Source organism: Patella vulgata, chromosome 7 (genome assembly GCF_932274485.2).
Source record: "Patella vulgata chromosome 7, xgPatVulg1.2, whole genome shotgun sequence".
Classification (NCBI taxonomy): domain Eukaryota; kingdom Metazoa; phylum Mollusca; class Gastropoda; family Patellidae; genus Patella; species Patella vulgata.
Window position 1 is genome coordinate 44,784,947 of NC_065885.2, and position 12,774 is coordinate 44,797,720.

Sequence of the window (12,774 nt, forward strand, 5' to 3'; positions counted from 1 at the left end):
TCCACCATGTTAGAAAGCATGGGTTTTCACGAAATTAAAGTTCACTTTCCCGGAGGAATTATAAAGTTAATCACAGTCGTCACCTTGTGACACAAAGTTCACCATTCACTTAAGTATCACAATTGTCCTAAAAACATAGTTACCAAACACCACCTCCGAGACAGGGAAAAAAACAGTATCGACACGGCATTGTAACATGCTTAAGGGTGAATCTTGCGTTTTAATTGGTGGATTAGACACTGTCGATTGGACAATATATAACACCCCTCTGTTTAAGCAAGGCGAATAACTGCGTATATAAATATTACAGTGTACTTTTTTTTTATTTTGTGCTCAGCCATCTTCCTCAACTCAAATCTTTAATGACAAATATCTTCAAGAAATTCTGCTCAAATGACCATCACACTATTTTCAAACTTCATCCAAACACAAACACAATTCTGAAATATATAAAACAGAAGAAAATCAGTCATAAACAGGCTTCATAAATTATTCGTAACTAAGCAGTGTGGACAATTTTGTTTTGTTTTTTTGCACTTTGCAGTGTTAACTTTAAAGTGGACAATTTAAATCAAAGTTTGCCCAAATTCTGAATAACATGATCCGCCTGATAATTAGTCATTAGTTCCAAGAAATTGTTTGAAAATATAGTCACTAGGGGTGGTGAAATAGCAGCTGATTTGGGCCTACGATAACGGGAAATTATGCTAAAATTGACAATGACAATGATTGACAACACGTCAGAACGATATACATAGCAACCACTTGAATCCTAGGCATCACATAGTTTTATAGGGTATTCTGAGGAGTGTATGCAAGAACTGCTCGTCTCTGAACAAGAACTAGCAATAAAATTGTGTTGACGGTCTGCAAATAAAATAATAAAGGCTAAAAACTCACCCATGTTAAAGTTATCAAAACTTCGAAAGTGTAGCGATCATTGTTGCCAAGAGTTATCCCTGTGTAGTCTCGGTTAACAGGCCGTAACTATTTCATTCACGACTGGCACTACCGGTCAAAAAGGCCACACTAAGGCTAATTTACTAATCTTTTTAAAAATCTTCAAACGTTAAAAATATTTTATTTGAAATATTCGAATAGCATTTTCTTTCATAATTTATTTACCAGCGACCCAAGACTCAAGCATTTTAAAATTGAATTTATCTTCGCTTGGATTCGACCACTAATTCGACACACCTCGGTAAAAACGGCAGCACGTCACAACGTTTTCTTACGTCAAAATTGATTTACAGTAGTGATAGCTTCTATCAAGAGTGAGCCAATTTTCTTACCCAGAAATGCTTTTTTTCTTTCAGAACTCTGTTAGACCACCCAATTTTCTTACCCGGAAATGCTTTTTTTCTTTCAGAACTCAGTTAGACCACCCAATTTTCTTACCCGGAAATGCTTTATTTCTTTCAGAACTCTGTTAGACCACCCAATTTTCTTACCCGGAAATGCTTTTTTTCTTGCAGAACTCAGTTAGACCACCCAATTTTCTTTCCCGGTAATGCACTTTTTCTTGCACTTTTTTCGGCTGGCAGACCCCCCCCCCCCACCCCCCAGTTGCTGTTTGCTTTTTTTTTTACAGTTGCCCCCTGGCCTTTATCGCATTAACAGAACAGTATGAAGATAAACCCCATTTCATTTCATCGCGTTAACAAGGTTTTTGGAAAAGTAAGGGTAACTAGGGTAGAGGTTGCAGAACGCTGAATATTGACAGAGTTCATCGTTTCATGAGGGCATTTCATCCTTGAAAGATAGGTCGCAAAGCAACGAAACATACGCCCACAGCAGCTTAGTCGTCTGGGCAGTCAACAATGGTTGTTGCATATTTTTTTTTTGTCAGTAATGGAAACATTTAAAACACACTAAAATCTGATTACAAGTATCTGTAATTATAGGAAATCATTAGAATTGGTTTTGATTGTTTGTCTCATGACCTTAAACACTGTGTATAAATTTATATCAACTTTAGCTTCTAGCGCATCCACAAGATTTCTCAAGTGATCAAGGGCCATAACTCTGGAAGTATTTATCGGAGATTGTTGAAAATCAACAGGTTTAGTCTCATGATCCTAAACACTGTGTATAAATTTAAAGTTTTTCGGATAGTAACTTTACCCTGAAGAGTGCCCACAAGATTTTTCAAAGTGATCAAGGGCCATAACTCTGGAAGTAATTATTGGAGATTGTTGAAAATCAATAGGTCTTGTCTCATGATCCTAAACACTGTGTATAAATTTAAAGTAACTTTACCCTCTAGAGGGACCACAAGATTTTTCAAAGTGATCAAGGGCCATAACTCTGGGAGTAATTATCGAAAATTGTTGAAAAACAATAGGATGCTTCACCTTTAGCCTCAATGTGGGCATATAAAAACTGTAGCCTCTATCGCATTAAGAAAGGTTTTCAGAAAAGAGGGGTAACCCTGAAATTGAAAGGGTTGGTCCTTCAATGTCCCCAATGCTTCACACCAAATTTGAAAAAAAAAATTGCTAAAAACTGTATCCTGTATCGCTATCGCATTAACAAGCCAATTGTTGACAAATACAAATGGGCAGACAGTAGGACATGGGTGACAACTTAATACGCCCCAACTAAAACGTGACCATATGAAAATTAGTAGCATGGCTCACGTCAAGTATGGTGAGGTTGGGGTGGGGGTGGCGGAATTTATAAATGTTTTTGTTTATTGAATTAGTGTAATTTGATGCCTTAATTCTTTAGAGTTCTTTGCCCCATTCTTGGAAAAAGTTTTTAATTTGTCAGTTGATCACAAATTTAGCATATTAATTATTGAACAACTACAAATGATTTTAATTGTATTTTGAAAAAACAACTAGCGTCGTCTTACAGCTAGCCTTTTATACAGCATAAAATTCTCAATTGCAGATAATTACTTTCCTTTGAATATTTTTGCTCAAATCGAGTTTTGTAATGAAATCAAAAAAAAAAAAAAACCTCTAAAAAATACCTATTGAACAATTTGTAAGGAATACAAGACAGACTGTACATTTGAAAAAACGTCCCTATTAATATTGGCAGATATGAGAATTCATCTTTTTTGAGAACTTTCATTTTTTCTTCATTTCACAAAGAATTGGTTAAATTCAATCATTGTTATGATAAACATACCTTTTCTTTTCTGTAAACATCAAATACAACTGAAAAACAGAAACAAGATATTACTATACATGTATTTCATATCTATTACAAATGAAATGAAATGGGGTTTGAGGCCCTACTTTTCTGCCCCAACTGGGCTACTGAAGTCATGGGACAAACAAATGTGCGTTTGTAAACTGAATTTATCAATCATCAAAGAAAATTAAAAGGTTTTCAGATTTTTTTCTCTGTATTTCAATTAAAAATTTGTCAGATTTTTCCCCCTATTTCAGTTAAACCAGCCGTTGCAAGGCAAGATATGCCCACATTTTGCAAGAGGTGGATAGAGAAAAAGCTAAAAAAAATGTGATTTTTCGTACAATCAGGAGTCATAATTCAACAAGTTATGGTCTGAAATGCACGAATATCAAAAAAGACCGAGATCTTTGGCATATAAAGACATATTTTAAGTTTCATCAATATCGGACAAAAATTGTAACATCTAGAGGGTCCACTGCAGCCTTTGTATTACATACTTGTACACAATTTGCGTACAAGGAGCAGCCATTTTGTCGGACAGTTTCAATCCGATTTTCCGATCAACCGTCATAAGGGTGTAACGGTGATACATTTCAATGTTTTTTAAAATTGGATAAAAATTGGATAACCAGCGGCTGCCAGGCAGGATACGCCCACATTTTCGAGAGGTGGATAAAGTTACGGTCCGATATGCGTAAATATCGACAGGAACCGGGTTCTTTGGGTTATAAACTTACATATCAAGTTTCAACAAAATCGGATAAAAATTGTGACCTCTTTAGGGTCCACAACCTTGATATACCATATTTTTACGCTATTTGAGAACGAACGGCTGCCATTTTGTCTGTCAATTTTGGGCCGACTTTCACGAAATTCGAACTCAGCCGTCCTTAGGGTGTAACGGTGATATAAAAATATGTTTTTTTAAATCGGATAAAAATTATGACCTCTATAGGGTCCACAAGCTAAAAACACGATTTTTCGTACAATCAGGGGCCATAATTCAGGAAGTTACGGTCCGATATGCACGAATATCAACAGGAACCAAGATCTTTGGGTTATCAACTTATATATCCAAGTTTCAACAAAATCGGATTAAAATTGTGACCTCTAGAGGTTCCACAACCATGGTATACCATATTTTTACGCTATTTGAGAACGAAGGGCGGCCATTTTGTCTGTCAGTTTAGGGCCGATTTTCACGATTTTTCGTACAATCAGGGGCCATAATTCAGGAACTTACGGTCCGATATGCGCAAATATCGAAAGGAAGCAAGAGTGTCCACAGCTTTGGTATTACATACTTTTACACTATTTGCGTACAAGGAGCGGCCATTTTGTCCAGCAGTTTAGGTCAGATTTTTACGAAATTCAAACGTATTTAAACGTATTTTTAAAATTGAATAGAAGTTGTGATTTCTGGCGGGTCCACAAGATAAAAGATTATCGACAGCCAAAAACGTGATTTTTCGTACAATCTGGGCCCTCAACCCAGGAAGTTACGGTCCGATATGCACGAATATCAGAAGAAATCAAATTCTTTGGGTTATAACCATACATTTCAAGTTTCATTAAAATCAGATAAAATTTGTGACCTGTAGAGTGTCCACAAACAAAATGTAAACGAACAAGGGCAACAATAATATACGTGCCCATGAAAATGTGGGCGTATAAAAACGCGATTTTTCGTACAATCAGGGCCCATAATCCAGGAAGTTACGGTCCGATATGCATGAATATCAAAAGGAACCAAAATCTTTGAGTTATAAACATACATTTCAAGTTTCATCAAAATTAGATAAAAATTGTGACCTCTAGAGTGTCCACAAGCTAAAAACACGATTTTTCGTATAATCTGGGGCCATAATCCATGAAGTTATGGTCCGATACATGCCAGTTTTGAAAAGAACCGAGATTTGTGGGAGATAGACCAACTTTCCAAGCTTTGTGAAAATCAGATAAAAATCGTGACCTGTAGAGTGTCCACAAACAAGTTGTGGACGTCCGGACAGGAGGGACTACAATATTTATTGTTGTTTCATTAATATAACAAGGCCTGACACTTACAACTTTCATCCAGAAATTTTCCTTTAATATTTTCTTCATAAAAAAACATTATATCTGTAACAATTTCTTTACATTCTTTTCCAATGAACTCATAAAATTGAGTATGATGTCTTTGACTTATTGCTGAAAAATAATTACAATATACTACATGTATATGTATCATATAATAAGATATGTTATCAACGCTCCATGACAACAAATTTTCACAGCTTGTCATTAAATGGAGTTCACACAGACAAAGTTGCTATCTAAAAATTCATGGACTTTATTTATTATTTTTCAACATATCTTGAAGATAGGTTGCCAATCAACAAAACATATGACCACAGCACAATGATGGGATTTCAAATTTTTTCCTGAAAATAAAGGGGCATTACTCTTATCGTTATTTAAGCAGGTTGTTTCAGACCAAAATATTCAAATTCATACGTAATAAACCAGCGGCTGCCAGGCAGGATACGCCCACATTTTCGAGAGATGGATAGAGAACAAGCTAACAAGAAAGTCATTTTTCCTACAATCAAGGGCCATAATTCAGGAAATTACAATTCGATATGCGAATATTGAAAGGAACTGAGATCTTTGTTTTATAAACTTAAATTTCAAGTTTCAATAAAATCGGATAAAAATTGTGACCTCTATAGGGTCCACAAACTTGATATACTATATTTTTACGCTATTTGAGAATGAACGACGGCAATTTTGTCTGTCAATTTTTGGCCGATTTTCACGAAATTCGAACTCAACTGTCCTTAGGGTGTAACAGTGATATAATAATACGGTTTTTTTAAATCGGATAAAAATTATGACCTCTATAGGGTCCACAAGCTAAAAACGCTATTTTTCGTACAATCAGGGGCCATAATTCAGGAAGTTACGGTCTGATATGCGCAAATATCGAAAGGAACCGAGATCTTTGGGTGATATAATAATACGTTTTTTTAAATCGGATAAAAACTATGACCTCTATAGAGTCCACAAGCTAAAAACACGATTTTTCGTACAATCAGGGGCCATAATTCAAGAAGTTACAGTCCGATATGCACGAATATCGAAAGGAACCAAGATCTTTGGGTTATAAACTTACATTTCAAGTTAAAACAAAATTGGATAAAAATTGTGACCTCTATAAGGTCCACAACCTTGATATACCGTATTTTTATGCTATTTGAGAACGAACGGCGGTCATTTTGTTTGTAACGGTGATATAATAATACGTTTTTTTAAATCTGATAAAAATTATGACCTCTATAGGGTCCACAAGCTAAAAACGTGATTTTTCGTACAATCAGGGGCCATAATTCAGGAAGTTACGGTCCAATATGCGCGAATATCGAAAGGAACCGAGATCTTTGGGTTATAAACTTATATTTCAAGTTTCAACAAAATCGGATAAAAATTGTGACCTTTATATGGTCCACAAGCTAAAAACGTGATTTTTCGTACAAACAGGGGCCATAATCCATGAAGTTTTGATCCGATACATGCCAATATCGAAAGCAGCCGAGATCTTTTGGAGATAAACCTATATTTCAAGTTTCGTCAAAATCAGAAAAGAATTGTGACCTCTAGAGTGTCCACAAACAAATTGTGGACGGACGGACAGGGGCGACGGCATAATACGTCCACGTGAAAATGTGGGCGTATAAAAATTATGACCTCTATACGGTCCACAAGATAAAAACTCGATTTTTCGTACAATCAGGGGGCATAATTCAGGAAGTTACAGTCTGATATGCGCGAATATCAAAAGGAACCATGATCTGTGGGTTATAAACTTATATTTCAAGTTTCAACAAAATCGGATAACCAGCGGCTGCCAGGCAGGATACGCCCACATTTTCCAGAGATGGATAGAGAACAAGCTAAGAAGAAAGTCATTTTTCCTACAATCAAGGGTCATAATATGTGCAAATATCGAAAGGAACCGAGATCTTTGTGTTATAAACTTACATTTCAAGTTTCAACAAAATCGGATAACAATAATAATAATAATAATAATAAGTTCTTTATTTTCAAAAGGGTGAAAAATTAGGCTTTGCCGCCTGTTTACAATTCTGCCCTTAAATGACAATAGACAAAACAAACATACACATATATTATACATACAAGGAAACTGAATAATGAAAATCTATTCTTTACATTCCAAATAACATCAAATGCAGAAAACGATAATGGTTTAAATTTAAATATACAGAATAGTTATATAACATTTTGGATATAATTATGCAGTGATTTTTTAAAAGTTGAGAGAACATGAGTTTAAATTATTTGGAAGTGAATTCCATAAAACTGGTCCATTATAACTAAGACTATGTTTAAATTTAGTACAATTTGGATGTGGAATTTGTAATTTAAGATTTATAGAGTTGTAAGGAGTATTTTTAAATTGAAATAAGGAACACAAGTAATTTGGACTTTTATAGTTTAATATTTTGAACAGAAATATATATTTATTCATTAAATGACGTTGTTGAATGGTAGGCAGTTTTAAAGATTTTGAAAGAATGGAATATGAAGAATCAGAAGAATTATATTTAATAATAGGTTTGTTGAATATAATTTTAAATGATAATTTTAGGATAATTTTAAGTTTATTAAGAGAAGAAATTTGACAGGAGTCCCAAATGGTAGAGCAGTAGTCAAGATGTGATTGAAAGTGAGCGTTATAAAATAATTTTAATACATCAGTTGGAAGTTATGATTTGATTTTCCTAAGTTGAAAGTTTTTCTGTTTTAAAATAGTACATAAATGGTTTACATGAGTGTCCCAAAAAAGATTAGAGTCAAAATATACTCCTAAGAGTTTAAAGTCAGAAACGTGTTCAGTGAAGGTAGAATTAATAGAAATGGACAAATGTGTAGATAAGGAATTTATTTTAGGTTTTGAAGCAATAATCATACATTTAGTTTTAGATTCATTGATGATCATGTCATTGGAGTTGCACTATTGTATGATTTTGACAGTTTCTGACTGAAGTGTAGAGTTAAGAGAATCAAAATTGGTAGAAGAAGAATATACAATGGTATCATCAGCAAAAAGATCACATTGAGCTGTCAAATTTAGAGGAAGGTCATTAATAAACAGATTAAATAGTAGTGGTCCAAGAATGGAGCCTTGAGGAACACCAATTTGAGTGCATTGATAACGCTTAGATAAGTACGATTCTAATAATGTGCATAATTTGGTAGAAATTTGGTATAATTTTAGTTTCTCAAGTAACAGGGAGTGATTGACCATATCAAAGGCTTTACGGAAATCAAAGAATACTAAACCAGTGTATTGACCTTTATTAATGGCAGAATAAACATTTTCTGCAATATTTGTAAGGGCAGTATGACAAGAAAATTTGGACCTAAAACCAGACTGATGAGAATAAAGTAAATCGTGATCCAGGAGAAAGTTATTAATGTGTTTACAAATATGCTTTTCCAAGGGTTTAGAAATAGTTTGAAGTATAGATATGGGGCGATAATTATTGGGCTGGGATTTTGTACCTGATTTATATAATGGAAGAACTTTAGCCTGTTTAAAAAAAGACAGAAAAATATTCTTATCTATACAAAGATTATAAATAAATGTCAATGAATCACAAAGAATTGGAGCACCAAGTTTAAGAAAATGAGGACCAACTTGATCTAATCCTATTGATTTGGAAGTATCAAGAGAATGAAGATATTGGAATACATCACATTTTGATATGTAGGGAAGATGACACAAGGTATTGTTTTCAAGATGATTAGATACAAATGTAGATATCACATTAGAGGTAAAACGATCTAAATGATTTGATGGACTAGGTATAATGGACTTTGCAACATTAACAAAATGAGCATTAAAACTATCAGGGGCTGCCAGGCAGGATACGCCCACATTTTCGAGAGATGGATAGAGAATAAGCCATAATTCAGGAAGTTATTATCCGATATGTGTGAATATCGAAAGGAACCAAGATCTTTGGGTTATAAACTTACATTTCAAGTTTCATCAAAATCGGATAAAAATTGTGACCTCGATAGGGTCCAAAACCTTGATATACCACATTTTTACGCTATTTGAGAACGAAGGGCGGCCATTTTGTCTGTCACTTTTGGGCCAATTTTCACGAAATTCGAACTCAGTCATCCTTAGGGTCTAACAGTGATATAATAATAAGTTTTTCAAAATCGGATAAAATTTATGACCTTGATTGGGTCCACAAGCTAAAATCGCAATTTTTCGTACAATCAGGGGCCATAATTCAGGAAGTTACGTTCCGATATGCGCGAATATCGAAAGGAACCAAGATCTTTGGCTTATAAACTTACATTTCAAGTTTCAACGAAATCGGATAAAAATTGTGACCTCTATAGGGTCCACAACCTTGATATACCATATTTTTACGGTATTTGAGAACGAGGGGCGGCCATTTTGTCTGTCAGTTTTGGGCAGATTTTCACGAAATTCGAACTCAGCCGTCCTTAGGGTGTAACAGTAAGATAATAATACGTTTTTTTAAATTGGATAAAAATTATGACCTCTATAGGGTCCACAAGCTAAAAACGCAATTTTTAGTACAATCAGGGGCCATAATTCAGGAAGTTACGGTCCGATATGTGCAAATATCGATAGGAACCACGATCTTTGGGTTATAAACTTACATTCCAAGTCTCAACAAAATCGGATAAAAATTGTGACCTCTACAGGGTCCACAACCTTGATCTACCACATTTTTACTATTTGAGAACCGATGGCGGCCATTTTGTCTGTCAGTTTTGGGCTGATTATAAAGAAAATCCTTAGGGTGTAATGATGATATAATAATACGTTTTTTTTAAATCTGATAAAAATTATGACCTCTATAGGGTCCACAAGCTAAAAACGCAATTTTTCTTACAATCAAGGGCCATAATTCAGGAAGTCACGAATTATGCGCGAATATCGAAAGGAACCGAGATCTTTTGGTTATAGGCATACATTTCAAGTTTAAACCAAATCGGATAAAAATTGTGACCTCTACAGTGTTCACAAGCTAAAAACGTGATCATGTACAATCAGGGGTCATAATCCATGAAGTTACAGTCCGATACATGCCAATATCGAAAGGAACCGAGATCTTTGGGTGATAAACCTATATTTTAAGTTTTATTGAAATCGGATAAAAATTGTGACCTGTAGACTGTTCACAAACAATTGTGGACAGACGGACGGACATGGGAGACGACAATATTTGCATCAGATTACCAATTATTTGCTAAATATTGTTAAATATCTTCTAATTTTCCTTTCTTTTAAAAACTGTCCAATGGATCTTTCTGAAACTTCTGGTACAGGTAGTTAAGTTCCCATACAACTTGTTAAATCTATCCCGACAATGATCCGTAAACCAGAAGTAGTCGAAAAAATATTCGATATTTAAAAACCCCCAGTAAAAATCGGTGCTCTTGCAAAAATCGTGATTTCACCGTCGGGTGTGACCGCATCAAAACATCTAAAGTATCGTTTGGTAGCTCGATGAATGGGCTATTGTATGACAAACTTCCTGTCTGATTCCTGAAAGCCGGTTCAGTGCTGCTTGCAGGTCTAGTTATTATTATTATTCCAATTTATTTTTGATTAGATCTCAGCAACTGCTTGTCGGATCGTTACGATTTCTTTGGTTTTACTGGAAAAGTGGGTGTGACTTAGAGGATAAAGCTATTTTGAATGTTCTGTGACAATGCAAAATGTCCGAAATCACCGATGCTATCGTTTTTAGAAATATTGCAGTAATTTTAAAAATAATCATTGGATTTTAACTTACGATACATTTTGGCATAGCCAGAGACAGGGCACATAGCTAAGCTACTTTTGATTTTTGATTTTCAGCAAATCTTCGCAGATATTAGGCGCCAAATTTCGAAAATTTAAATTTTTACAAAAAACTTTTTTATTTATGAATATTTTTTAGTCGTGTTTTACACAAAATTAACAAGTCATCTGACTTGAGCAAAAATCTGATTTTTGTTTGTCTCAGTAATTTTTCTTGGCCGCCATTGGCTGATTCAGTTTTTCAGTCCTAGATTAATTATTTATTGTTCGATTTGTATAAAACAAAGTTCATATGCTCTGTTGTCTCAATTGCCATTTTTTTTGTTACCGATAGAGTTATCTGTCGGCACCGGAAGTGGCGTAATTTTACCAAAAGCTACAATTTTGACAGTTAGGTACCACTTTTTGAAAGCAAATATTATTTTTTTCAAATCTGGTATAACTGAAAGGGTGCGCCCTTTAAAGGTGCACAAAATGTTGGGCCCAGTTTTTTTAATTTCGATTCCGTTTTCGGGCTATTTCGATTAAAAGGTGAAAATAGGTGTAAAATTAAGCTATTTACAACCCATCCAGCGTTTTCATATTTTGAAATATTACTTCGTAACTTTCATAAACTCGTAGCAATAATCTATACGGAGAGAATGTATGTGAAAATTAATTTGTAATATGCGCAGTTGCCGAGAAATGGTCAATTTTGCATGAGCCACTCTTTACGCTATTGTGCCTGTAAAAGAGTCAATTATTTTTGGATTTTCATAAAAGTGAAACCATTTGATGCATAATGTCAATTGTGACTAGTTCAACTCAATTTAACATTTTCAATGTCACCGGAAATGACGAAATTTGGACAAAAACTGTATTTATAGCTTTGAAACAAATAATCTATTCAAATGAGTCGTATTTGTTGTTTGTTTAAGATTTTGATATTTGATACTAATCAACTAAAAGAATGAACCCATACGATCATATAGATATCACAAAATGGTTTCTAACTTGTTCAGTTGCGGAGAAATAGGCAATTTTCAACAGGTCACTTTTCAAGGTTTTTTGTCCATAAAGGTGTCAATTATTATTCGATATTCATGACATTTTCACTGTGTGATACCTAATGCCATTTACGATTTCATACAAGTAATTTAAGATTTTCTTTATCACCGAAAGTAATGTCATTTTGGCAAAAACTGTATTTTTAGCCTTCAAAACAGATATTTTATTCAATTGAGTCTGATTTGTAATGTTTTTAAAATTATGATATTTGATTCCAATCAGCAAAAAGATTGAACCCATACGATCATACAGATACCAGAAAATGGTTTCTAACTTGTACGGTTGCAGAGAAATAGACGATTTCTACATGTCACTTTTCAAGGTTTTTGGTCTATAAAAGTGGCAATTATTATTCGATTTACATAAAATTTTCACCATGTGATGCCTTATGCCATTTCTGATTTCATAAAACTAAATGAACATTTTCATTATCACCGGAAGTACTGTACACTTACATGTAACAAATGTATCAAATGAATTGATATTGCTGGATTTGGTTGATACGGCGTCCATTTTATTTGAAGTGTGCAATGCTTATGTGGAAACTTGTTTAATGGTTTCATTGGTACCGGAAGTGACATGTTTAGGGTAACGTGGCACCAGTGAAACCGTCATTACTGCATCGCAGTTCTAGTTCTGTTTTTCTTTCGTGTTCACTTATCTAGTGGCAGTCAATTCTTTTTATGAATTGTCAGATATCCTCTCACAATCTCATACAACAA

General features: G+C 34.3%; 1 protein-coding gene across 2 annotated transcripts in view; it reads right to left on the reverse strand.

The window, feature by feature from the left end:
- The window catches only part of LOC126827959 (cell division cycle protein 123 homolog), a 273,977-nt gene that overhangs the window by 23,319 nt on the left and 237,884 nt on the right, over window positions 1-12,774 (reverse strand). For both annotated transcript variants that reach the window (XM_056102465.1, XM_056102464.1), the window contains 2 exons: window positions 5,215-5,337; window positions 3,139-3,167 (listed from right to left, as the gene is read on the reverse strand). In XM_056102465.1, the coding sequence (XP_055958440.1) occupies window positions 3,139-3,167; window positions 5,215-5,337 (152 nt within the window). The remainder of the gene's footprint in view (window positions 1-3,138; window positions 3,168-5,214; window positions 5,338-12,774) is intronic.